General features: G+C 46.4%; 3 protein-coding genes across 7 annotated transcripts in view; 1 reads left to right on the forward strand and 2 right to left on the reverse strand.

Annotated features, from left to right (window-relative positions):
* Nucleotides 1-8440, reverse strand: part of LOC144483729 (uncharacterized) — a 49435-nt gene extending 40995 nt beyond the window's left edge. Inside the window, 2 exon segments of the mRNA XM_078202268.1 lie at nucleotides 5795-7047; nucleotides 8343-8440. Of these exon segments, the coding sequence (XP_078058394.1) occupies nucleotides 5795-6633 (839 nt within the window). The 5' untranslated portion in view covers nucleotides 6634-7047; nucleotides 8343-8440.
* A 3846-nt stretch (nucleotides 8441-12286) lies between these two features.
* Nucleotides 12287-27936, reverse strand: part of LOC144483765 (uncharacterized) — an 85481-nt gene continuing 69831 nt past the window's right edge. For 2 of the 4 annotated variants that reach the window (XM_078202312.1, XM_078202310.1), the window contains exon 2: nucleotides 12287-13711. In XM_078202312.1, coding sequence (XP_078058438.1) covers nucleotides 12572-13351 — 780 coding nt within the window. In that variant the 5' untranslated portion in view covers nucleotides 13352-13711 and the 3' untranslated portion in view covers nucleotides 12287-12571. Of the gene's footprint in view, nucleotides 13712-14047; nucleotides 14172-25714; nucleotides 25977-26275; nucleotides 26502-27936 lie in introns of those variants that run through there. The other 2 variants (XM_078202311.1, XR_013496037.1) reach the window with 2 other exon arrangements.
* LOC144483746 (uncharacterized) lies at nucleotides 14804-20187 on the forward strand. Of its 2 annotated transcripts, none has more exons than XM_078202282.1 (2): nucleotides 14804-14860; nucleotides 18662-20187. In XM_078202282.1, the coding sequence occupies exons 1-2, from the start codon at nucleotides 14814-14816 to the stop codon at nucleotides 20064-20066; spliced, it is 1452 nt and encodes a 483-aa protein (XP_078058408.1). In that variant the 5' UTR covers nucleotides 14804-14813; the 3' UTR covers nucleotides 20067-20187. The 2 variants fall into 2 exon arrangements, with proteins under 2 accessions (XP_078058408.1, XP_078058409.1); XM_078202283.1 differs by lacking the exon at nucleotides 14804-14860 and adding an exon at nucleotides 14971-15093.

The following is a 27936-nucleotide window of genomic DNA, read 5'->3' on the forward strand; positions in this document are numbered from 1 at the left end:
AAACCTCTTCTGCACCCTCATCAAAGCCTCTGCATCCTTTCTGTAATGTGGCGACCAGAATTGAACGCAACATTCTAAGTGCAGCCCAAACAACTTTTATAAAGCTGCAACATGGCATGCTGACTCTTGTACTCAATAAAGGCAAGCATGCCATATGAACAAAGAACAAAGAACAATACAGCACAGGAACAGGCCCTTCGGCCCTCCAAGCCCGCGCCGCTCCCCGGTCCAGGATTGAATCCTGAATCCAGGATCCCCGCCCAATTTTCCAGCCTATCTACATACCAATATCCTATCCACCGAGCTGTCCCTCACAGCTACGATGCTTTGTTCATTACAACCTATTAACTCACCCCCACCCCCCCATTCCAGACCATGTGATCTCCAGGGAGAGGCAAAAACCCAGAGTGAAAAACCCCAGGGCCAATATGGGGAAAAAAAATCTGGGAAATTCCTCTCCGACCCCCTGAGGCGATCGAAACGAGTCCAGGAGATCACAATGGCCCCGATCGGAAAATGCTTCCCAACCCTAGTCATTTCCACTTCCACGAACACCATATGAATTCCCTGCCCCCGAGACAGGTTCCCAACTATCCGCAGTCTCACTCTGTACTGGCACCAGCAAGATGATCATAGAATGAAGCCTTGAAACGAGAAACCAGGAACAATTAGCCCGCGCCGCTCCCTGGTCCAAACTAGACCATAAAGAAATGCCTTCTTTACCGACTAAATATTTGTGTGGCTAATTTCAGGAAGCTATGGACTTGAACCCCAAGATCCCCCTGTACATTAACTGTATACTTATCCTTAATATTTGATCTCCCAAAGTGCAGCACCTCACACTTGCCCGGATTAAAATCCATCTGCCATTTCTCCGCTCATATCTGCAGCTGATCTACATCCCACTGTAACCTTTCACAACCTTCTACATTATCTACAACTCCATCTAGTTTTGTGACATCTGCCAGCTTACTAACCCACCCATCCACATTTTCATCAAAGTCATTTATATATATCACAAATAGCGCAGGTCCCAGTACGGATCCCTGCAGAACACCACTAGTCATGGACTTCCAGCCAGAAAAACACCCTCCACCACTACTCTCTGACTTCTATGGGCAAGTCAATTCTGAATCCAAGCGGCCAAGTCACCGTGAATCCCATGCATCTTAATCTTCTGGATGAGCCGACCATGAGGGACCTTGTCGAAAGCCTCACTAAAATCCATGTTCACAACATCCACTGCCCTACCCTCATCGATCACCTTCATCACCTCCTCGATAAAATCGATCCAGTCAGTAAGATGTTGACGGTGCTCCCACTGCAGTCCTGTGATGAAAATATAGACTGGTTGGTGAAATGTAGATAACAGGTAGAATTGATATCTAATGAGGACTTTATACTTTAGAATTGAATACAGGGCTCATTGTTACTAACGGGGAAAGAAGGGTTAAAACCCTTACCCAGAACCCTTTTCACACACACGTGGACATCTCTGAATCTGACACACACCAAATGGAACGTTACACAAGGGGCTGGAATTCACTGGAATTTCTTAACAACCTTTCAATAGAAATGTCCTGGTACCGACTGTGACAAAGGACACAACAGACAGCAAGAACCAGGAGGAACCTTTAACCCAGAGAATGTTAATCACCTTGTTCAGGACACCGGTGCCAGGCACAGGAGGATCCCAGGAAAAACGGAACATTTAATTTCTGTCTGTTTCACAATTCTAAATGACTGATTCGTTAACAAAGGAATGTTTAAAAACAGCATTGTGATATTCCAAGGTCAACTGTGTCTGGGAAAGGGACACACTGATGTGTTTTTATTTTAAACAGGAGGATCCATTGAAAAGCAGCTCTGGACGATACGAGCACCTCCTGACCTTTCAATTCATTTCAAATCACCCATCACTTTCCGTGGAATATTCTTTATTCTTTCCTGGGATGTGGACACTGCTGGCAAAGCCCCAGCACACGTTGCTCAGCTCCTAATTGCCCTTGAACGGAGTGAGTTGCTCGGCCATTTCAGAGGGGCAGTTAAGAGTCACCCACATCGCTGTGTGGGTCTGGATTCACATGTAGGCCAGACCGGGTAAGGATGGCAGATTTCCTTCCCTAATAGGGGGTATTAATAGGGTGAACCGGACGGGTTTTTACAACAGTCGATAGTTTCATGGTCACCGTTTCTGACACTAACTTTATATAATTCCAGATTGATTCACTGAATTCAAATCCCACCAGCTGCCTGTCCCCAGATCCTTTGCTGGGTCTCTGCATTACTCGGCCAGCGACATTCCCACCACCTCCCCCTGAGTGGAATATTCCACACAACCCTCAGTTAAACAGGAAGGAGAAAAGAGAAAGGCTTTGACCTTTGGATGACCTCATCACGAACTACAGAAACCTTAAAGCTGACCATTCTGTAAAAGTTTATAAACTTTATTTTTATAAAACACAGAGTAAGAAACAGGTGAAAAGTAACGATGGACGTTCCGACTGACATCAGAAACATTGATTGACCGGATAAACACTCACTGCATCACAGAGCGATCCTCAACCATTAAAGAATTGACCCACAATAAGGAATGAGAGAGCCTTATAAAAAGGGGCAGGAGTTTACACAGAGAGGTGACACCCACAGCTGCTCAGGATGATGGAATTCAGTTCAGGAAGGGGATAAAGTGAGAAGCTTTTGTGATTCAAGGTAGAAGTATTGAACAATCTGGAATCAGTGCTTCTCGAGCTTGCTGACTAGCCGAACACTTCAATTAATCTCATCATAAAAGCTCCCATGGATTTGACTGGCAAATGTTGAAGTGTTGGCTTAGAGACACAAGTTTTGATTTCCCATTTGAGCCTGGGGCACCTTTCTGTCTCTCTATTGCTCGTGTCAATGAGAGCCAGGCGACGGAGCTGAGGGCTGAATTTAGCAGAGAATAATGGGGCCTGCGCCCCAGTTGGGAAACTGCCCTGGGCGTCGCACTAATAGAGAGACAGGAAGGTGCTGGAGGACTGACTGGGAAATGGGCCTCCAACCAATCGGGGCTCGGGAGGGGATCGCCGAGGCTGATGGTGACGTGACCCTGGGTTCAGTGTCCCTGTGTTCAAAGCGGGGAGTCACAGGAACAGGGTACGGAGGAGCTGAAGAAACACGATTTGTGTCCAGAACATTGTGAATATCCTTTTACTCTGGTTGTCTTTGATCCTCAAGTCATTTTCTGTTTGTTTTAACCATGTTCTGTTTCATTAATAAACTTTTATCAGTAAAAATATTTGATTGTTCTGGACTTTTCCTGATGAGATTGATGCACTTTAGGGAAAGTGGGTGAGAGGGGTTGGCAGGCTCTTTAACAGAAAGTGAGTCAGAGGGGGAGATGGGATTTTATTTTTGGAATGTGTAGCTGGAAATCCCTCCCTAACAGCACTGTGGGTGTACTTACACCTCAGGCATTGTAGCAGTTCAAGAAGGCAGTGTTGGGGTTGACCATGGCCGAGGTAGCTACATACAGCCACATATTATGTTATAATTGAAGGACAGCAGATTGAATGTGAGGCATTATGGGACTGGACTATCTTGACCACATTCCTGTGACTGCTCAGTTTCTGCAATCACGGACCATTAAAGCTGCTTAGCAGGGTCCTGACAGAGAACCTGGTGAGAATATTTACTCAGAATGAGTTAGAATTAAACTAGGGCGGCACGGTGGCACAGTGGTTAGCACTGCTGCCTCACAGCACCAGGGATCCAGGTTTGATTCCTGGCTTGGGTCACTGTCTGTGCGGAGTTTGCACGTTCTCCCCGTGTCTGCATGAGTTTCCTCCAGGTGCTCCGGTTTCCTCCCACAGTCCAAAGATGTGTGGGTTGGGTTGATTGGCCATGCTAAATTGACCCTAGTTTCGGGGGATTAGCAGGGTAAACAGGTGGGGTTACGGAGAAAGGCTGGGATTATTGTCAGTGCAGGCTCGATAGGCTGAATGGCCTCCTTCTGTACTGTTGGGATTCTATTCTATGAATATAATAAAGCAATATAATGGGCATCTTGTTTATTTTGAGCCTCGGCTAATACAGTGACCTGGCGTTTTATGATCCTTTTGGAATTGTTGGGTGGAACCTGAATGAAAGGTCAGTGCTGTCTTTGGACAGTTTTTCTTAACAGGAGAAAGTTTTAGTTTCATTTTGTCACAAGCTGTCTGGACTGCAAACTGAAAGCAGTGTTTGTCGTCTCTCTCTCCAGAGTGAAAATTCTGCTGCCTCTGAGTTGGTAGCTGGAAGATAGAAGCAAGCAGTCTCTCTCTCTCTCGATGCTGGAAGTTCCAGGACTGGGAAGGCAGAGTTTGAATTCAACATTTTAAGGGCGAATTCACAGCAGGTGTTAAAAAGCTGCCAAATCCAGCATCACGTGAGCATACCTGCTTTCTGTGCAAAGCCTAGAATGGGGTGTATATTTGTAGGGATTATTTGATTTGGAACACTAAGCTGCACTGGTTGATATAAGAAAGATCATGGTTGCTTTTTATTGCAATTGGTAAAAGTTATGCTATATTTTCTAATTATATTTTAACTGTGTTCTTAAATTAACTTTGTTTGATAAAAGCTTCCTAGTGGGTCACTTAAATCGTACCTGGAGTGAAACATCTTACACTCACTCGAGTGCAAATCTTATGGCTCGGCTGACTTTGTAAAACACCTTGGATTTCTGACCTGGATCATAACACATTTCACCCACTCCCAAGGTGAGTTATTCCAATTCCTTTATTGTCCAGGACAATATATTCACAATATCTTTAAAACAGAAATTAAACATTCCCATTTGATTTCAGGTATTAACATATTCTGTTAGTTTGTTCTTTATTGTCGATGTCAGGCTGGGGTTGTTCCTCTTGGAGGAAAGGAGGTTGAGGGGAGATTTGATAGAGGTGGATAGAGGGCGGCACGGTAGCACAGTGGTTAGCACTGCTGCTTCACAGCTCCAGGGTCCCGGGTTCGATTCCCGGCTCGGGTCACTGTCTGTGTGGAGTTTGCACATTCTCCTCGTGTCTGCGTGGGTTTCCTCCGGGTGCTCTGGTTTCCTCCCACAGTCCAAAGATGTGCGGGTTAGGTTGATTGGCCAGGTTAAAAATTGCCCCTTAGAGTCCTGGGATGCATAGGTTAGAGGGATTAATGGGTAAATATGTGGGGGTAGGGCCTGGGTGGGATTGTGGTCGGTGCAGACTCGATGGGCTGAATGGCCTCCTTCTGCACTGTAGGGTTTCTATGATCTATGGAAATTTCTATGACAAGATTCTGACAGGTTTAGATAAGGTGGACAAAGAAAAGCTGTTCCCATTAGCTGATGGGACAAGGACAAGGGGGACATAGATTGAAGGTTTTGGGTCAGAGATGCAGGGGGGGCGGGGGGGGGATGTGAGGAAGAATATTTTGATGCAGTGAATGGTAATGACCTGGAACTCGCTGCCTCCGAGGGTGGAGGAAGTGGAGACAATAAACAATTACAAAGGAAATTGGATGGGCATTTGGGGGGTTTCAAACAGAAATGCTGATGAAATATCTCTGAACTTCCTAACACCCTGTCACTCTGTGATCCTTGTGAAATTTAAAACCAGGTATTCGCAACAAGACTCAAAGAGCATCAGCCCACTGGAGGCAAAGTCATGAGACCGGCCAGTCCAGCAGAAAGAAACCCTCTGACCCTCCCCATTGGCCAACTGTGAGAATGAACAAAATGCAGCCCTGGATGTAATTGAGAGCAGAAACAATAACAGCAGAATCTAATCCCCATATTCACTTGTGAATTTGTTGGTGTGTCAGCAGGGTGGATGAATCACAGAATCCCTTCCCACACTGAGAGCAGATGAACAGTCTCTCCCCGGTGTGAACTCGCTGGTGTGATTGCAGGGTGGATAACCGAGTGAATCCCTTCCCGCACACGGGACAGGTGAATGGCCTCTCTCCAGAGTGAACTCGCTGGTGTCTCCGCAAATTAGATAACTGAGTGAATCCCTTTCCACACTGAGAGCAGGTGAATGGCCTCTCCCCAGTGTGAACTCGCTGGTGTGTCTGCAGGTTTGATAAATGAATGAATCCCTTCCCACACTGAAAGCAGCTGTATGGTCTCTCCCCAGTGTGATCTCGCTGGTGTGTCTGCAGGCTGTACAATTGAGTGAATCCCTTCCCACACTGAGAGCAAGTGAATGGTCTCTCCCCAGTGTGAACTCGCTGGTGTGCCCGCAGATGAGATAACTGAGTGAATCTTTTGCCACATGCAGAGCAGCTGAATGGCCTCTCTCCTGTGTGAACACGCTGGTGTTTCTGTAGGTTGGATGACTTACTGAACCCCTTCCCACACTGAGAGCAGGTGAATGGCCTCTCCCCAGTGTGAACTCGCTGGTGCGTCTGCAGGCTTGATATCTGAGTAAATCCCTTCCCACACTGACAGCAGGTGAATGCACTCTCACCAGTGTGAACTTGCTGGTGTCTCTGCAGAGTGGATGAATCAGTGAATCCCTTCCCACACACCCAGCAGGTGAACGGCCTCTCCCCAGTGTGGCTGCGCCGATGAGCTTCCAGTAGAGAGGGCGCTTTGTATCTCTTCCCACAGTCCTCACATTTCCACGGTTTTTCCATATTGTCGGTCTCCTTGTATCATTTGAAGCCTTGTCCACACAGAGAACACGGTACAGTCTCTCCCTGCTGTGAATGCTGCAATGTATTTTCAGGCTGTGTAACTGGTTAAAGCTCTTTCCACTGTCAGTGCACTGGAACACTCTCACTCGGGTGTGTGTTTGTGTCCCGGTGTTTTTCCAGTCACACTGCTTAGGCCGGTCCGATGGTAGTGGGTTATCGTTGATATTTGCTTACAAAGTCAGTTACAGATTTCCAGTCACACTGCTGCTTAAAATCTTGCAGTGGACAGACCGGTCAAACATTTCTCCTTCCCATTCAGAGGCTGAGGATATTTAGTTTCCAAGGAATCGAGTGACTCTGTCAGATCGAGATGTGATAGTTAAGATTTATCAGTGTGATTCCTCTTCTAATATCCTGTAAAAACAATTTACAAAATTCATCACAGTCAGTACAGGATAGAAATTCAGAACAGACAATTCTAGTTTCTATGGAACATTCTTTCCTCTCTCAGTCCCCAAAAGCTGTAAATCTCCATCCCACACACTCTCCCTCCATTCTCACTCTGCTGTATCTAATATTCACCCTCCCAATTCTCCTGAAGGTGCTGATTGAGGCTGATTGACAGATCCATGCTCACTGCTTCCTGTCCTGGACACAGAGAGCTGAAAATCTCCATGCAGACTGCCAGTCTAACAGAAGTATGGCTACATTCTTGACTAAGAATGTTTTTAAATGGATTGTTTCAGTTAGTGAAGATACAGGGGGGGTTGTGATTGATGATGATATTGAACTTGCTGCCAATGTGGGTGATCATAGAGTTTTACAGCATGGAAAGAGGCCCTTCGGCCCATCATGTTTGTGCCGGCCATCAAGCACCGTTCTATTCTAATCCCATTTTCCACACTTGATGTGTAACCTTCCGTACTGTGGCATTTCAAGAGCTTATCTAAATTCTTCTTAAATGTGATGATGATTCCCACCTCTACCACCCTTTCAGGCAGTGAGTTCCAGATTCCCATCACCGTCTGAGTGAAAAAGCTTTCCCTCACATCTTCTATAATCCTCCTGCCCCTGAACTTAAATCCAGGCCCCTGGTTATTGACCTCTCGACTAAAGAGAAAAGTTCCTTCCTATCCCCCCTATCTGTGCCCCTCAGAATTTTATACACCTCAATGTTAGGCTGGATAACTTGGGGTTGTTCTCCTTGGAGCAAAGTAGATTGATAGAGGTGTACAAGGGTACATGGAGGTGTCAAGGTTTACATGCTCTGTTTACACGTGTACAAGCTCTGACTATGGGTCATCCACTCTCGAAACGTTGGTTCTATTCTCTCTCCACAGATGCTGTCAGATCTGCTGAGATTTTCCAGCATTTACTGTTTTACTTTCCCTTTCTTTTTCCTTCTCTGTCACCGCTCTGCCTCATCAATAAGACATTGGGACTCAGAGGGTTGATGCAGTTTGATGGACAAGTTGTCTCCATTCTGAACAATGGGGAACAAGCTCCTCCCACTGATTGACAACATTGCCCTCTACAAACATGGCGGCCACACGTGCGCACTGCTGCATATTGCCCCCAATAAAGATGGCGAACGTTAACCCGAAACGAACATGAGGAGCTGCAGCCCTGCTCGGTGCAAACTGGGTCCGGGAAGCTCTCTTCCGCATTTTGCGACTCTCACAACATGCTTACGCAGCGTTTCCACCCACCTGGACGATCCATTGCTCTCTCCGTACCGCCAATCACCTCGAACAGATTTCCGAGCCCAAAATAACCGTTTTCCATCGCCTTTACTCACACTGCGCATGCTCGGGTCAAAGTTGACCCCGCCCCTCGTTTGCTCCTAATGGTTGGAGGACCAACCGCTCCAGATCGGGCCTCCAGCTCTGCCCCCTCTTCCCATTGGTCCACGCTGCCGTCAATCAGCCGGGCGTTGTGACGGTGACTTGCTGCTTGTCCAATAATCACAGTGACAGAGTCTCAGTGTAACAGTGACACACACAGGCTCCAATACAATCAGAGTGGGGATGGAGCACAGAGACAACACAGCAAAGCACTGACTTACTCTGAGTGTAACAGTGACACACACAGGCTCCAATACAATCAGAGTGGGGATGGAGCACAGAGACAACACAGCAAAGCACTGACTTACTCTGAGTGTAACAATGACACACACAGGCTCCAATACAATCAGAGTGGGGATGGAGCACTGAGACAACACAGCAAAGCACTGACTTACTCTGAGTGTAACAATGACACACACAGGCTCCAATACAATCAGAGTGGGGATGGAGCACAGAGACAACACAGCAAAGCACTGACTTACTCTGAGTGTAACAATGACACACACAGGCTCCAATACAATCAGAGTGGGGATGGAGCACAGAGACAACACAGCAAAGCACTGACTTACTCGGAGTGTAACAAATACAATGCTTGTTCAAATAATAAGAGTCACGTTGCAGTATGTTAGTGAACACAGCATTTGATCCAATGTAATGGTAATACAGTCAGTATCTAGTGCACCATAACCAAAGTTTAAGTTTCATTTGATAGTGTGTGTGAGTCATGGTCCATTGATATAATGTGTTTAGATTCCGGTGTGTGTTACTCTGCCACTGTCATTATCAGACAATAACCTGTCTGTTATTCCAATTCTGCTGTATTTTACAACTGCAGCTCCTGGGGCTGATTGGAGTCTGGTATAATAATCACTGAGGTCGGTTTCAGTGTCTCTGAGGTCATTTTAACTGCAGGTAATCTGACATTAAGGGAGACAAGAGGCCCAACAAACATTTGATTATAATAGGAGGACAAAGTGTAAGGGAACAATGATATTTTGCGGTGTCTGTGTTATGGCGAGTGTCACTGGGAGGTGAGTGATAAAATACAAGTGGAAACATCATGACAGAGACACATGTGACTGACTCGGCCTGACTGAGAGCTGTTATACTCGAGGCGAGAATAATGAGGATATGGGGAACTCCAGGGATTTCTGATATCTGAGGTGTATCTGTTAGAGGAACTGAAAATAATCAGTTCCTTCTCATGGTTATCTGCAGTTCGCAAGTTACACAGACACACAGGAAAGAGATCTGACAGCTCATCAAACCCAGTGTTTAAATCTTCTGTTTGAGACACATTATGACCGAAAAGATCAAATATTAAAACCTTAGGAGAGAAACATTCAGAATGTCACAAAGATGAGTGAACTGTCCAATTAATCCCATTCACCATAACTCTGCCAATTTACCTTCTGCAAGTATTTATCCAATTCCCTTTGAAAGTTACTATTAACCCTGCTTCTAGCACCTGTCAGTTTGTGCATTCCAGATCATATCAAGTTATTGTGTAAAACATTCTCCTTATCACCCCCTCCAGTTCCGTTGTCAATTATATTAAATCTCTGTATCCTCTGCTTACAGACCCTCCTGCACCGAGCAAATCGATTCTCTCCATCGACAGACCCTCGTGCTCCTGGGAGATAATTTCTCTCCATTGACACGATCATAAATCATTTGTCATTTTAAACACCTCTGTTAAATCTCCCCATCACATTCCCTCATCTAAGATGGATAACGCATGTTTTTCCTGCCCTGAAGAATTATATGGACTCAAAATGTTAACTGTTTCTCTCTGAACAGATGCCGCCGGATCTGCTGGGTTTTTCTGCTTTTCTCCGTTTTTCCCTCTGTAATCAATCAGAAATTCTTCATGATTTTGAACATCTCGATTAAATAGGAACACACAGAGACTGAGAGAGATACAGAGGAAAGGAGAGACAGAAAGACTGAGAGAAAAATTGAGAAAGATTTTAAAAAGCAGAAAGTTGAGGTGGTCAAAGATAAAAGCTGAGAATCAGAGGAAACAAGCAATACAGAGAGAATGATATACAATATAAGGGAGCAGGCTGTCAGTTCCCAGCTATGGGGAGCAGAGGGAACTCAGTAACTGATCCACAGACACAGCTGGTTATATCTGCGAATGGAAACTCTGAATAGAAATAACTGGCTCATTTGTAAATGTCACCACAATGTGATCTGTGTGACTCTGCCCTGACTCTGTGGACAGATATAGGCCGCATTGACAGATGTTCTCACCAGATTGTTGTGCCTGGATTTATTTTCTGCTCAGAAGTGAGGTGTGCGTTTTTGAACCGGCAGCAGAGAAGTTGTGTTACCTGAGAATGAAACAGCCGATGTCAGTTTGATGTTATCACCGTGAACAGTCTTCCTGCCTGTGAGGGTGAACTCACTCTGACAGCATCAAGAACAACCACACAGATTGCTGCCGCTCTCAGCATTACATTCACCTCCATTCCCATTTTAAACAATGAAGAAAGGAGATTATTTGGATTTTTAACACATTCACTGAATTGGGAGATGGACTGAGGGTCATCACTGGGAGAAATGAGGAGGAATTAGAGAACAAATGAGTTTTCCCAAAGAGGGTTATTAGAAAAGAGGAGATTTAAAGTGAGTCAGGGCCTGTCAGAGGAAGTGGGAGAGAGAAGCAGGGAGGATTGAATCTCCATCAATTAGATGTTTTCTCAGACAGTGAAGAGAGATGAAGTGTGTTTGTGCTTTTTCAGAAAGAGGTAATGAGAGAGAGAAAACAATGAATAAGTTTAAGCAGATCTGAAATAGGAAGGTTAAATGAGTGAGTGTTTGAAAGAAAGATAGAGAGACATTAAGTGACAAAGACAGTTTCTGAGAGGAGAGCGGTTAAGTGAATGTGAGAGAGGAGCGAGGTTAGAGTGTAAGAGAGGTGGAAGGTAAGGTGTGAGTGAATGCCTGGAGAGAGAGAGAGAGAGACGTTCAGTGAGTGTTAGAGAGATGAGAGATGTTGAGTGATTGAGTTTCTGAGAGAGAGGAGATGTTGAGTGAGTGAATGTCTGAAAGAGAGGAGAGCAGGTTCACACCCAGGGGTCACTGAGAATGATCAAAATAAGGAGATCACCCAGAAAACTGCCAACAGGAAACTTCAGCTAAACACATCACTCATTCTTAAATGATCAGTCAGGGCTCTGGTGCTGCTCAGCTTCTCTCTGTTCTGTTTATAATAGTTAAAGGCTGATAGGAGTGAGGTTTATTTAAAAGGATAGTGTATGGGAAGCACACAACAAAACTGAGAATTCTTGGACACACACTGCAGCTCCTTCTCTATCTGGGAATCAAATTGTTGTCTCATTGTCCCAGCAGTTAACAGGCTCCTTTGAACGTCTCCAGCTCCTCCTTTAATGCAGACTTCAACCAATTTATTTTAAGCCAGTTTCTGGTCAATAAACCAGGACTGACACACACACATTAAAATGTTTTAGACTTTTTTTCATTTTTAGCTTGGAAACCTAAACCTGCCGTTTCACTCTCAGTCAGGAATAGATCCCAGTTTTACACCAATCTTTGACAGCACGTTTCCAGCATTCACCGTTGTTCTTCCTGACTCTAAACACAGTTGTAAAGGAGCTTCTGTTCCGTGTCTAGGAGCTCTGAACCATGGAAAAGAACGACTGGGACACATTTCCTACACACTTCAGGATTCACCCACACGGGGACTTTGCTGTCAGTGAAAAGTGACGAAAAAGACCAAAGTGCTGTTTGTCCCTCTCAGCGAGACCCTGAAGGACTGGGTCAAGAATGAAGTTCTGTTCCTACTGTATGATCCTCCCTCAGATTGCCCTTTCTGAGCTCCAGCCTGGTGACGTTAAACACTCAAATGGAAAAGACAAAAATCTACAACAATGATTCAATCAAATGTCTATTTCACATTTATTCAGAATATCAAACCTCAACAGAAGAAAAAAGTCAGAGTGAACATGATTCAGACCTGGATATGATTAACAACATCAATAAGTGTAGAATCCAAACTTTGCAGTCGTTTGTGAACTCGCTGGTGTGTTAGCAGGTGGGATGACTGAATAAATCCCTTTCCACAGACATTACAGGTGAACGGCCTCTCCCCAGTGTGAACTCGCTGGTGTTTCAGAAGATAAGATAAATGAGAAAATCCCTTCCCACAGACAGAGCAGGTAAAATGGCCTCTCCCCACTGTGAACTCTCTGATGTGTCAGCAGGTTGGATGACTGACTGAATCCCTTCCCACACGTGGAGCAGGTGAACGGCCTCTCCCCAGTGTGAACTCGCTGGTGATTCAATAGGTTGGATGAACGAGTGAATCCCTTCCCACACACACAGCAGGTGAATGGCCTCTCCCCAGTGTGAGCATATTGGTGCGTCAGCAGATCTTTTTTACTTTTAAAGCTCTTCTCACAGTGGGAACAATTAAAAAGTTTGTTGTCAGAGTGAACAAGTTGATGTGTCTGCAAGTGGGATGACTGAATGAATTCTTTCCCACACACAGAGAAGGTGAACGGTCTCTCCCCAGTGTGAATTCGTTGGTGTGTCAGCAGATCCTTTTTGCATTTAAAACTCTTCTCACAGTCAGAACATGTAAACAGTTTCTCATCAGTGTGAACAAGTTGGTGTGTCACAATGTGGGATGAGCGAGTGAATCCCTTCCCACACACAGGGCAGGTGAACGGCCTCTCCCCAGTGTGAACCCGTTGGTGAGTCAGAAGATTGTATGAATGGGTGAATCCCTTCCCACAGACGGAGCAGGTGAACGGTCTCTCCCCAGTGTGACTGCGCCGATGAACCTCCAGTTGTGATGGGAAACCGAATCCCTTCCCACAATCCACACATTCCCACGGTTTCTCCATGGTGCTGGTGTCCTTGTGCTTCTCCAGGTTGGATGATCAGTTAAAGCCTGGTCCACACACACAACATGCATATCATTTCACCCTGCTGCGAAAAGTGTGATGTTTTTTCAGGCTGTGTAACTGGTTAAAGATCTTTCCACAGTCAGTTCACTGGAACACTCTCACTCGGGTGTGTGTTTGTCCCGATGCTTTTGCGGTCACACTGATGTTAAATTTCTTTGCCCACGGGCAGAACAGACAAATATTTCTCCTTCCACATTCAAAGACCGATGATATTCAGCTCCTAAGGAACTGAATGACTTTGTCAGATGTGATGTCCGGTTTGAGTTTTCTGTCTGCCGTACCTTCACTTCGAATATCCTGTAAAAAACGTTTAGAAAAGTCATCACACTCAGAACAGGATAGAAATTCTGAACAATTCCAGTTTCTCTGGAACATTTTTTCCTTTCTTGTTCCCCCAAATCTGTAAATCCCCGTCCCACACACTCTCCCTCCTCCCTGGGCTGAAATCCAAACCCATCTCCACCATTTCTTTCCTCCACTCCCAGTTTTCTCCCTCCCTTTCCTCTGTCTGGGTTCAGTTCATGATGTGGTTTTAAGACTTGATTAGCTGTAAGTATTCGCATTCCAACCATTATTCTGTAAATTGAGTTTGTGTCTTTATATACCCTGTTTGTGAACAGAATTCCCACTCACCTGAAGGTGCTTAAGGCTCCGAAAGCTTGTGGCTTTTGCGACCAAATAAACCTGTTGGACTTTAACCCGGTGTTGTTAAACTTCTTACTGGGTTCAGTTCTCCAGCTGCTGTCTGCAGACTGACAATAAAACCAATGGGTCAATGATATTTCATTCAAGAAACAGGCTCACAGCCAATGGGTCTTATTGGGGGTGTTGGGGCCTCCAGCGGGTGTTTGTGAATCCTCCCCGCCCACCTCCCAGGGTTTCCTTCCTTCCCAGAGATCAGAGTCCTCATTGATTTGAGGCCAAAGTGTAACCTCTTATTTATTGTCCCCCTCCCCCATCCTCTGATGTGAACCATCCTCCAGTGGCTGAGCCAGGATGGGGCCGTTAACCTGGGTCTGTTCCCGGGAGGGAGGGAGAAGCCCCGAAGCTGCAAACCAGGGAGCTGACAATGATTCTGAAGGGTTTGCGGATCCACAAAGTGTTTCCAAATCCTCCCAGCCACCGCCTAACGCTGACTCCGCTTCTCCGGGACAAACAAGCGCCAAGGACAGCAATGACACTGCGCATGCTCCACATCACAATGCCCGGGGGCTGATTGACGGCAGGTCTGGACCAATAGGAAGAGGGGGCGGGGCTGGAGGACCGAGCGGGAGCGGCTGGTCCTCCAACCAATCGGAGTGAATGAGGGGCGGGGCTGGAGGACCGAGCGGGAGCGGCTGGTCCTCCAACCAATCGGAGTGAATGAGGGGCGGGACCTGAAGCATGCGCAGTGCGGGTAATGGCGACGGACGGACGGTTTCAACTTGGAAGCGAGATCAATACGAGGTAGAGGGTGGCGCGCGGGGAATGATAAATGTGGCGGGTGGGTGGAGAGGTTTCGTAAACATGTTGTTCAAACCCAAACCCCGGAAATGAACTTCCCGGCCCCCCCCTTTGTACCAAATGGAGCGGCAGCTTGTAGTGTTAGACCCGGGCTGACTGCCGCCATTGAGGCTGCATGTGGGAGGCCGGCAGGGATTGTGATCGGAGAGTGAAGCCCTGACGTCACAATGGAATGGGTGAGAGTGTGAGGTCACAATGGAATGGGTGAGGGTGTGACGTCACAATGGAATGGGTGAGGGTGTGATGTCACATTGGAATGGGTGAAGCTGTGACGTCACAATGGAATGGGTGAGAGTGACGTCACAATGGAATGGGTGAGAGTGTGACATCACAATGGAATGGGTGAGAGTGTGATGTCACAATGGAATAGGTGAGAGTGTGACGTCACAATGGAATGGGTGAGAGTGTGACGTCACAATGGAATGGGTGAGAGTGTGACGTCACAATGGAATGGGTGAGAGTGCGACATCACAATGGAATGGGTGAGGGTTCCAGATGAGCTGAGACTGGGCTGGAGTCGGGCGATGACACTGACATGTGGCCCGGTGGCACAGTGGTTAGTGCAGCTGCCTAACAGCGCCAGGGACCCGGGTTCAATTCCAGCCTCGGGTCGCTGTCTGTGCAGAGTTTCTACATTCTCCCCGTGTCTGTGTGGGTTTTCTCCGGGTGTTCCGGTTTCCTTCCACAGTCCAAAGATGTGCCGGTTAGACGGATTGGCCACGATAAATTGCCACTTGGTATCAGGGGGATTAACAGGTAAATATGTGGATAGGGCCTGGATGGGATTGTTGTTGGTGCAGGCTCGATGGGCTGAATGGCCTCCTTCTACACTGTATTTTATTATTCATTATTGTTAATTAATTACTATTAATGCTTCTATGAATGAAGGTGGTCTTGATGATGATGTGGACATGTGGCTGGAAGCTCATCTTGGGATGAACTATTTCACCCTGGTTGTGAACAGCCTGGTTCAGCCTCAGACAGTTGCCAGGAGGAGAGATAAAGTTGTTGGCGAGGGAGTGGAGTTTGTAGTGGGGACTGAACACAATGGGTTCAGTCTTCCCAGTATTTATATGAAATAAATTTCTGATCTTTCAGTACTGGATGTCAGACAAGTCAGGATGGTGTGTGAGTTGGGGAGAAACTTGGAGCTGATGGTGTTCACAGGGTTTGGAAATTCTGTCAAAGTTCCTGTTGAGTTGTAGATGTATAAAATCTCTCCTCACCTCCGGCCTCTCCTACTTCTCTCTGTTTCCACTCAGAGTGTGGAGATGCCGGCGTTGGACTGGGGTAAGCACAGTAGGAAGTCTCACAACACCAGGTTAAAGTCCAGATACCAAATAAACCACAGCAGGAGGTTTATTTGGTAGCACAAGCCACAAGCTTTTGGAGCGCAGCCCCTTCATCAGGTGAGTGGGAGTCGTGATCCCAAACAGGGCATATAAAGACACAAACTCAATTTACAAGATAATGGTTGGAATGTGAGTCTTTACAGGTAATCAAGTCTTAAAGGGACAGACAATGTGAGTGGAGAGAGGATTAAGCACAGATTAAAGAGGTGTGTATTGTCTGCATGTGGAGATGCAGGCGTTGGACTGGGGTAAACACAGTAAGGAGTCTAACAACACCAGGTTAAAGTCCAACAGGTTTATTTGGTAGCAAACACCACTAGCTTTTGGAGCGCTGCTCCTTCGTCAGATGAAGGACAGTTAGTGAGATTTTGCAAGCCCAGGCAAGTTGTGGGGGGTTACAGATAGTGTGACATGAACCCAAGATCCCGGTTGAAGCCGTCCTCATGTGTGATTGACAGATCCATGCTCACTGCTTCCTGCCCTGGACGCAGAGAGCTGAAAATACTGCGGGTGCTGGAATCTGAAACAGAAACAGAAAATGCTGGAAATCTCAGCATCTGTGGAGAGAAAATAGAGTTAATACTTCCAGTCTGGATGATCATAGATGCTGCCAGACCTGCTGAGGTTTTCCAGCACTTCCTGTTTTTGATTAACTGAAGGTTCAGCAGGGAACGAAGCAGCGAACTGAACACACTGAACCCAGGAGGAAGGGGTGACGCAGGATAAGGGACAAGCGCAGCTCAGTGAGGCTCTGCAAAGTCCAGCAACCCATCCACATTGAGAGCTGAGAGCGCCAAGGGGGAGGGGAAGGAGAAACTATTTGGGGCACAGTAGGAGGTCACCCCTCCCCCCCCACTCTGTGGTTCCACAGACCCTCCCACACCTGGACAGGGTTGGCTCAAGGTGCAGGAAGCCGCAAGCTGAGAGGCTGAGCTGTGAACTGGGCCGGGTTGGGGGTTTGAGTGACAGTCCTGGGGCTATATCAGGACAGGAACAGCCACAGATTCCCCCTTTTTCCTGGGACGTTTCAGTGGAGCTGTGTTGGTGAGTGTTTGTAATCTCTGTCTCACTGTCTCGGTAATGGGGGTGGGTTGTAGATTGCTGTGAGTGTTAGACTAAATAACCTCTCCTCATGCTGCCAGTTCCAGTCTGCAGACTCCATTTCTCAGTCCAGTCTGCTGCTCTGGCTCTGTCTCTCTGTACTTTGCTGCAGTGCTCCACATTCTGAGCAACATCCAACGCATTGTTATCACCCAAAATTTGCGGCAAACTTCCTTCACTGTGGCACAGTTGTTAGCACTGCTGCCTCACAGCGCCAGGGTTCGACTCCAGCCATGGGTGTGTGACTGTCTGTGTGGAGTTTGCACAGTAAGAAGTCTCACAATATCAGGTTAAAGTCCAATAAGTTATTTGGAATCAATGCAAATTACTGCGGATTCTGGAATCTGAAACCAAAAGAGAAAATGCTGGAAAACCTCAGCAGGTCTGGCAGCATCTGTAAGGAGAGAAAAGAACTGACATTTTGAGTCCAGATGACCGTTTGTCAAAGCTGCTCCTTCATCAGCACTCCAAAAGCTCGTAGTTCCAAATAACCTGGTGTTGTGAGACTTCTTACTGTGCCCACCCCAGTCCAACATCTCCACCTCAGGTGTGGAGTTTGCACAATCTCCCCCAGTCTGTGTGCATTTCCTCTGGGTGCTCTGGTTTCCTCTCACTGCCCAAAGATGTGCAGGTTCGGTGAATTGACCATGTTAAATTTGTCCCTTAATGTCCCAAGATGTGTAGGGTCTAATTTGATTTATTATTGTTGCTTGTTCTGGGATACAGTGAAAATTATTTCTTGCGTGTTATACAGAAAAAAAAATCATAACTTGATAAAGTACAGAGGGGGAAAGGAAAAGAGTCGGGTACAGAATATATTGTTGCGGTTGCAGGCAGGGTGAAGAAAAAGGTCAGGATGGGGATTCGCAGAGTAAGTGCGTGGGGTTACTGGGATAGGAGGTGAGCCTGGGAAAGATGCTCTCAGAGTCAGTATAGACTCGATGGGTAAAATGGCCTCTTTCTGCACTGTAAGGATTCTATGATTTGTGAATTACGGTGAGCAACTTTTGAATAGAGGGGTTTCTGGGCCGCAGAGCATTGTGGGAAATGTGACCGCCATTAGTCAGTGCCTGACTCCAGATGTTTCATTATAGACTGAGGGCAAGTCAGCAATCTGAGCCCTCAATAATGTTTGTAACTCTCACAGGCTGCCCAGTCTGCTGAATATCTCGATGATCCTCAGTTCCTGGCCTCCTGCGTGTTTTTTTTAATTGTTGCTTCGGTCTGAACTCTATTCATCACCTGTCTCTATGGGTTTCCTCTCAATCCCCTTTTTTCTGTTTTAAATCAGTTTCACAGGGACTAGAAGGGGACGATTTGCAGTCAGGAAACTGAAAGTAAATATCATATCAGGAACTGCCAGAGTTGTCCAATTTATCATAACTGAATATCAGTGGATTTTGAACATGGAAGGAAAAAGCACTATTCCCAGTGGGGAGAAACCGTACACAGGTTCTGTGTGTGGACGAGGCTTCAGCCGATCCTCTGGCCTGTCAAAACGTAAGTGCAGTCACTCCATGGAAAAACTGTGGAAATGTGTGGACTGTGGGAAGGAATTTAATTCCCCATCCCAGCTGGAAACTCATCGGCGCAGTCACACTGGGGAGAGGCCGTTCACCTGCTCTGAGTGTGGGAAGGGATTCACTCAGTCATCCCACCTACTTACTCATCAGCGGGTTCACACGTCTGAGAGACCTTTTAAATGCTCAGACTGTGGGAAGTGCTTCAAAAGTTCTTGGGAACTGATGTCCCATCAACGTGTTCACACTGATGAGAGACCATTCAGGTGCTCCCACTGTGGGACTGGGTTCCAGCATTCACATAACCTCACTGTACACCAGCGAATTCACACTGGGGAGAGACCATTCACCTGCTCCGAGTGTGGAAAGGGATTCACTCGGTCATCCCAGCTATTGACGCACCAGCGAATTCACACTGGGGAGAGACCTTTTAAATGCTCTGACTGTGGGAAGTGCTATAAAAGTGCTGATGAACTGATGTCCCATCAACGTATTCACACTGATGAGAGACCGTTCAGGTGCTCTCACTGCGGGGCTGGGTTCAGGCGATCATATGACCTCATTCCACACCAGCGCATCCACACTGGGGAAAGGCCATTCACCTGCTCCGAGTGTGGAAAGGGATTCACTCGGTCATCCCGCCTGCTGCAACACCAGCGAGTTCACACTGGGGAGAGGCCATTCACCTGCTCTGAGTGTGGGAAGGGATTCACTCGGTCATCCCACCTATTGACACACCAGCGAGTTCACACTGGGGAGAGACCTTTTAAATGCTCAGACTGTGAGAAGTGCTATAAAAGTTCTGGTGAACTGACTTCCCATCAACGTGTTCACACTGATGAGAGACCATTCAGGTGTTCTCACTGTGAGGCTGGGTTCAGGCGATCATATGACCTCATTCTACACCAGCGCACCCACACTGGGGAAAGGCCATTCACCTGCTCTGAATGTGGGAAGGGATTCATTCAGTCCTCCAGCCTGCTGAGACACAAGCGAGCTCACACTGGGGAAAGGCCATTCACCTGCTCTGAATATGGGAAGGGATTCATTCAGTCCTCCAGCCTGCTGAGACACAAGCGAGCTCACACTGGGGAAAGGCCATTCACCTGCTCTGAAAGTGGGAAGAGATTCACTCGGTCATCCTCCCTGCTTAGACACCAAAGAATTCACGAGTAACCACAGTGATTGGAATCTGCTGTTAATCCTATCCAGGACTGTAATATGTTCATTTCGTTTGTTTTTGTTGATGTTAATGAACTCCAGCCAGTTATACGGTTTAATATTCTGAATAAAAGTCAAACAAATTATCTTTGTGTTCAGTACTGTGAATCTTTTTAATATCATCAGCACAACTGAATTCCTTTTGAGTTGCTGTCCCTTTGTCCCTCTCCCATCTTCACCGCCCCACAAGTGCTCATTGGGAATAAAACTCACAATCTTCTTTGTCACTAAGTTTGAGACAATCCAATCAGCTGTCTCTACTGCTTCCCTCCTTCCCCTAACCCACTGGAACAAACCTCCTCTAACGCTCCCCTTTGTCTGAGCTCTGAACTCTCATCTTTCTGCAGTTTCTCTCCTGCCTCCCCTCATGTCCTCTTAGAGCTCATCTTGCCCATGAGACCCATCTCTTGATCCCTCAATCCTATTCCCACTGTCCTACTGACAGCACAACTTCTCCATATCAGCTGATATTGTCAATATCTCCCTCTCCTTCAAATCCGATATCATCACCCACTTCTCAATAAAATATCTTTGACCCATGCCCTTGTGAACTACCATCCCATCTCCCTTTCCTCTCTAAAGTCCTTGAATGTTTTACCTTCCACAGATTGTAACTTGTTTCCCCTTTCTCACTGTGTGTAGTAAAGTTTAATTTGTTTGTGCAGAATCTGTGGAATCTTTTGCCTTTATTCACTTGTTAAGTGTTTGAATCGCCACCTTTGTCAATTTTATACAAACTCACCCAAATCTAAAAACTATTTTGTGGGAATTGGGGGAATAGAACAGAAGATGGGTTTCTGCTGCTAAGTTACAATCTCAGCTGATGTTACTTCTGGGCAGGAAGGTCCCAGAATAAAACCCTGGCTCAATTGACCGTAACTTTCCCCACGATCCCCACCTTGGTGCGCTTGGCCATCTTCCCGGATGGAGCAGAGAGGGCGGACATGAAAATACTGACAGTAACACAAGATTCCTTCATTCCACACAATCACAGTGAGGGAGCTCCCTCTAGTGGCGAACTGAGGTAAATGGCCTCTGCCTGGGAGATCACTGAACCCTCAGGCTACTGAAGGGTCATTTTCAAACATAGAAACGTTGGAGGATTGTGCTGCTGTATTTTTCTTGTTCCTATTTTTTTTATATTAACGCAGACGAATCTATTTAGAGAGTTGAAACTAACCTCAGAAATAGCAACAGGCGAGTTCGAAGACAAACACATTCACAGACATACACTCTCAGACAGACACAGGCAAACTCGCACACACAGACATGCAGACAAAAAAACACTCTGACTTCACAAATACACACACACTCACAACACAGAGACAGACTGAGACCAATTTCAGTCCAGATAATCTGCTGGACACTAAAATAATGTGAGAAGTCTCAAAACACCAGGTTAAAGTCCAACAGGTTTATTTAGTAGCACAAGCTACTAGCTTTCGGAGCGCTGCCCCTTCATCAGGTAAGTGGGAGTTCTGTTCACAAACAGGGCATATAAAGACACAAACTCAATTTACAAAATAATTTACATAATCCTGTTCATAAGAGCAGGATATGGTGCTCGACTCAACGATCGACAGTTCTGACGCGCCACAGTGAAAAACCGCACCGACCTCCTCAGAAGACAAACACGGGACACTGCGGAAAGAGTACCCTTCATCGTCCAGTACTTCCCCGGAGCAGAGAAGCTATGACATCGTCTCCGGAGCCTTCAACATGTCATTGATGAAGGCGAACGTCTCGCCAAGGCTATCCGCACACCCTCACATCTTGCCTTCAAACAACCGCACAGTCTCAAACAGACCATTGTCCGCAGCAAACTACCCAGCCTTCAGGAGAACACTGAGCACGACACCACACAACCCTGCCACAGCAACCTCTGCACAACATGCCGGATCATTGACACGGATGCCATCATCTCATGTGAGAACACCACTTGCAACTCGGCCAACGTTGTCTACCTGATACGTTGCAGGAAAGGATGTCCCAAGGCATGGTACATTGGGGAGACAATGCAGACGCTACAACAACGGATGAATGAACACCGCTTGACAATCACCAGGCAAGAGTGTTCTCTTCCTGTTGGGGAACACTTCAGCGGTCACGGGCATTCTGCCTCTGATCTTTGGGTAAGAGTTCTCCAAGGTGGCGTTCAAGACACACGATAGCGCTGAGTCGCTGAGCAGAGACTGATAGCCAAGTTCCACACACATGAGGACGGCCTCAACCGGGATCTTGGATTCATGTCACACTATCTGTAACCCCCACGACTTGCCTGGGCTTGTAAAATCTCACTCACTGTCCCAGCTGGAGACAATACACATCTCTTTAACCTGTGCTTAACCCTCTCTCCACTCATATTGCCTGTACCTTTAAGACTTGATTACCTGTAAAGACTCGCATTCCAACCATTATTTTGTAAATTGAGTTTGTGGCTTTGTGCCCTGTTTGTGAACAGAACTCCCACTTACCTGACAAAGGAGCAGCGCTCCGAAAGCTGATGGGTTTTGCTACCAAATAAACCTGTTGGACTTTAACCTGGTGTTGTGAGACTTCTTACTGTGTTCACCCCAGTCCAATGCCGGCATCTCCACATCATCACTAAAATAATGACAGAAGCAAATTTGAAACTCAGTGTGTGGGTTTTATTGTGAAATGAGAAAATGTATAAATATATCCTCGAACTCGGGTTGGTTTGGAATTGATGATTTCTCTGCTGTCGATAAGGTTACTGAACAAATATTAAATTGTAGAGATTGTGAAGTTTGAATTGTAATATCTATTGGTCTAAAATATCTGGGAGCAGAGTGGATGTGATGAAGGCTGGAATACAGACTGGAGGAATGAGGGTGAAACTGCTGTGCAGAGTGAATGGTTCTTGTTGTCGGGAAGGATGGATGGAGAGAGGGAGGGATGGTGAGATGGATGGAAGGAGGGGTGGACGGAGGGAGAGGGATGGATGGAGAGAGGGAGGGAGGGCGAGATGGATGGAGTAAGGGATGGATAGGTGAATGTGAGAAGCTGAAATTTACATTTGAAGAGGTTCTCAGAGTCTTTGAGCAGCTGAACAGCGGAAGCCTTTGGGCAGAGACTGTGCTGCTGCTGTTTCCCCTCCAGTCCATCAGGGTTCGCTGTAACCCTCTCGGCTGCTGCTCCCCTTGGTGTCACCTCTCGCCCGCTCCGGCCCGGCCGCTGTTCCTTGGCGGATGGGAGATCGGAGATGAATTGGAAAAAGCGGTGGAACAGCAGGACGCATGCGTAGCCGCCATGTTTATTAGGGGCAATGTTTTGAAATTCTTCCCAGTGACAGAATTTGAACAACTTGTCCATCAAACTGCTTCACTCTTTCACTTCCAATTTCTTACTGATGAGCAGAACAACAAAATCAGGGCAGCGAAGATAATTTGTATTCATACTGTGTCTTTAACAAAATAAAATAGTCCCAGACATTTCACAAAATTGTTACAGTTCTTTGAAAAAGGGTAGCACAGTGGTTAGCACTACTGCCTCACAGCTCCAGTGACCCAGGTTCAACTCCAGCCTCGGGTGACTGTGTCTCCCCGTGTCTGCGTGGGTTTTCATCTGGGTGCTCCTGTTTCCTCTCAGTGACGTGCAGGCTAGGTGGATTGGCCATGCTAAATTGCCCCTTAGTGTCCCAAGATGTGTAGGTTTGGGGAAGTAATAGGATATGTGGGGCTACGGGGATAGGACCTGTCCAGACAAGTTGACAGGTTTCTTTCCCTGAATAACATGAGTGAATCAATTGAATCCAGCAGTTTTCATGGTCACTTTTTCCTGGTGCCGGCCCCACAAATGACCAGATTCATTCAGCTCAATTTCACAACCTGTCTTTGTGCTTTTGTGGGTCTCTCTCACTCCCTTTTTTCTGTTTTAAATCAATTTCACAGGGTTTTAGAAGGGGACGATTTTCAGTTGGGAAACTGAAACCAAACATCACATCAGGGAATGATACCATCGGCCAATTTATCGTAACCTGAATATTGTCAGATTTTAAACATGGAAGAAAAAAGCACCGTTCACAGCGGAGAGAAACCATACTCGTGTTCTGTGTGTGGACAAGGATTCAATCGATCATCTGACCTGTCAAAACATAAATGCAGTCATGATGGGGACAAGCTGTGGAAATGTGGGGTCTGTGGGAAGGGATTCAATCCCAGCTGGAAACTCATCAGCGTGGTCACACCGGGGAGAGGCCGTTCACCTGCTCGGACTGCGGGAAAGGATTCACTAAGTCATCCACCCTGCTGACACACCAGCGCACACACACTGGGCAGAGGCCATTCACCTGCTCTGTGTGTGGGATGGGATTCACTCAGTCAGCCATGCTGTTAACACACCAGCATATTCACACTGCGGAGAGGCCATTCACCTGCTCTGACTGTGGGCAGGGATTCACTCACCAATCCACCCTGCTGACACACCAGCGAGTTCACACGAGGCAGAGACCGTTCACCTGCTCTGAGTGTGGGAAAGGATTCATTAATTCATCCAACCTGGCGACACCCCAAAGAAGTCACACTGACGAGAGACCATTTAAATGTCTGGACTGTGGGAAGTGTTATAAAACCTCTCAGGAACTGATATACCATCAACAAGTTCACACTGACGAGAGACCGTTCAGGTGCTCTCACTGCAGAACTGGGTTCAGGCGATCATCTCATCTCACAGTTCACCAGCGCACTCACACAGGAGATAGACCGTTCACATGCTCTGAGTGTGGGGAGGGATTCACTCAGTTATACACTATGCTGAGACACCAGCGAGTTCACACAGGAGAGAGACCATTCACTTGCTCTAGGTGTGGGAAGAGATTCACTCAATCATCAGCACAGCCCAGACACCAGCGAATTCACACTGGGAAGAGACCATTCACGTATTCTGAGTGTGGGATGGGATTTACTCAGACATCCAACCTGCTGAGACACCAGCGAGTTCACAATTAACTACAGAGATTGGATTGTGTTTGTCAATCAGATTGAGAACTGAGCTATGTCCATTCGGGTCTGTTTCTGCTGATGTTAATAAACTTCAGGTCAGTTACGGAGGCTCATATTGTGGACAAAAATCAAATATGTTGTCTTTGATTTAAACATGCTTTTTCAAAACATCTTAATATCTCTAACACAAATTAGTTCCTTTTGAAGGACTCTCCCTTTCTCTTGTCTCCTCCATCTTCACCTCTAACAACAAAGTGTGAGGAGCTCATGGAGTTTTTTTGTCACTAAGATTGAGACAATCTGACCAGCTGCCTCTGCTGCTTCCCTCCCTTCCACTAGCCTCTGGGCCAGACTGTCTGTAAAGCTCCTCTGTATCCAAGCTCTGAGCTCACATCTTTTTGCAGTTTCTCTCCTATCTCCTGTCAAACCCTCTCATTGCCCATCTTGTCCATGAGACCTGCTTTCAACTCCCTTTACCCTTTTCCCACTAAACCACTGATAACCCAACTTCCCCGCATTACCTGGTACTGTTAATGGACCTGTCTTTGCTGATACTCCATCTCACCTGTAATTCACCCTCATCATCCATCCTAAGGAAAAAAACCCTTAACCGCACTGTCGTTACAAACTACTGTCCCAACTCCAACCTCCCTTTCCTCTCCAAAGTCCTTGAACTTTGTGTCTCCCAAGGATCTTTCCTTGGCCCCTCCCATTTCCCATGCTGCCACTGGGTGACATCATCCATTGTTTTGGAAGAAGATTGTAAAGTACCTTTTTGAGAGCGGAGTTTGGAAACACTCGTGTGACAATAATTTCAGGGGAAATGTGAGGTGAAATCCACAGAGGATCGATTGAGTTGCATCTGCCACTTAACTTCAGAGGGGGTTGTCTGATTATAGTCAACCTGTGGGTTTAAAGGGACTGTGTGTTTACTGAGAACATTATAGCATAAGAAATTTTCTACCTGTGTTATCCTTGAAATCTGTGTACATTTGTGAAGGTAAGTGGGAGTGAAGAAGTCTTGTCTTATGGTCAAACTCTTCGTATTTAATAAATATTTTATTGTTAAAATCTAATTGGCAGTCCTGTGACTCTGTTCCTCTATGTTTTCTAAAAAAATAAAAGTTATGGTCTTTTGAGTCAGGGTTCCATTCTGGGATCTTCCTGTCCAGTTATAACATCAACTGGGATTGTAACACTCACCATCTTGACTTTGAAATATATCGCTGTTCCTTCGCTGTCACTGGGTCAGAATCCTGGAACTCCCTCCCTGACAGCACTATGGTGTACCTACACCACAGGGATTGCAGCAGTTCTAGAAGGCAGCTCACCAACAGCTTCCCTAGGCCAATTAGAGATGGGCAATAAATGCTGGCCTAGCCGGTGACGCCACGTTTTATTATTCAGGAAAGGCTGTGGGCTTTGGCCTCTGTAAATGAATAAAAAATAAGGTAATATCTGTTTTTAGCCTATTGAATTTCAATGACAGCATTGCCTTCTCCTTTGTTCTTATGTCCTGGGCCTATTACACGGTTATACTTGAAGGAATAGAGCCAGCCTGACTCCACTGTGTTACCTCTGACACTGTTTCAATCCCCAAGCTGCTACAGACATCTTTATTAGCTCAAACAAACACATTCTCACAGTTTGAGGCCAGTTCTCCTGCACAATTTAACTCATTTTGCAGACATTGCTAATTCCGGCAAGGCTGCGACTTGACTACAATGACCAGCATGCACTCCATTTTGAACCCACAATGCAGTTCAGTGCAGTTCTTCAGATATCCTCGGTCTGGGTTCTTCTATCACCCTCGATGTTCCATGTTACCGCCATGAGACAGTCTCCACACACAGGGTCCCACCGCAACCCATCTACACTTAATATAAAAGAAATAAAGCAAGTTACAACTGATTGGGCCAGCACGGTGGCACAGTTGTTACCACTGCTGCCTCACAGCACCAGGGACCCGGGTTCAATTCCCAGCTTGGGTTACTGTCTGTGTGGAGTTTGCACATTCTCCCCGTGTCTGCGTGCATTTCCTCCGGGTGCTCTGGTTTCCTCCCACAGTCCAAAGGTGTGTGGATTGCATGGATTGGCCATGCTAAATTACCCCTTAGTGTCAGGGGGACTAACTATTGTAAATGCATGGGGTTATGGGGATAGGGCCTGAGTGGGATTGTGGTCAGATTGTGGGAGACTTGATGGCCTCCTTCTGCACTGTAGGATTCTATGATTGCACATTTAGATAATACATTGGTTTTCAATAGGGCCATTCTGTTAAAAGCAGGTTGTTACGCTGAAGCTTTATAAAGTAGTGTTTAAACCACTAGAAGACCAAGGAAATTTGGGATGTCAGCTACGACTCTCACCAACTTTTACAGATGCACCACAGAAAGCATTTTTTCTGGTTGTATCACAGCTTGGTATGGCTCTTGCTCCTTCAGGAAGGATGGGATGGTCCTTGAGAAGGTGCAGAGGAGACTTATCAGAATGGTTCCAGCAATGAAGAATTTTAACTCCAAGCTCAGGTTCGAGAAGCTGGAGTTGTTCTACTTGGAACGGAGGAGGTGGAGGGGAGATCTGATAGAGGTGAACACCATTATGGCAGGTTTGATTTGATTTGATTTATTATCGTCCCATGTATTACCATAGTGAAAAGTATTGTTTCTTGCGCGCTATACAGACAAAGCATACTGTTCATAGGGAAGGAAACGAGAGAGTGCAGAATGTAGTGTTACAGTCATAGCTAAGGTGTGGTGAAAGATCAACTTAATGCAAGGTAGGTCCATTCAAAAGACTGACAGCAGCAGGAAAGAAGCTGTTCTTGAGTCGGTTGGTACGTGATCTCAGACTTTTGTATCTTT

The sequence above is a fragment of the Mustelus asterias genome, unplaced genomic scaffold, assembly GCF_964213995.1.
Source record: "Mustelus asterias unplaced genomic scaffold, sMusAst1.hap1.1 HAP1_SCAFFOLD_77, whole genome shotgun sequence".
Taxonomy (NCBI): Eukaryota; Metazoa; Chordata; class Chondrichthyes; order Carcharhiniformes; family Triakidae; genus Mustelus; species Mustelus asterias.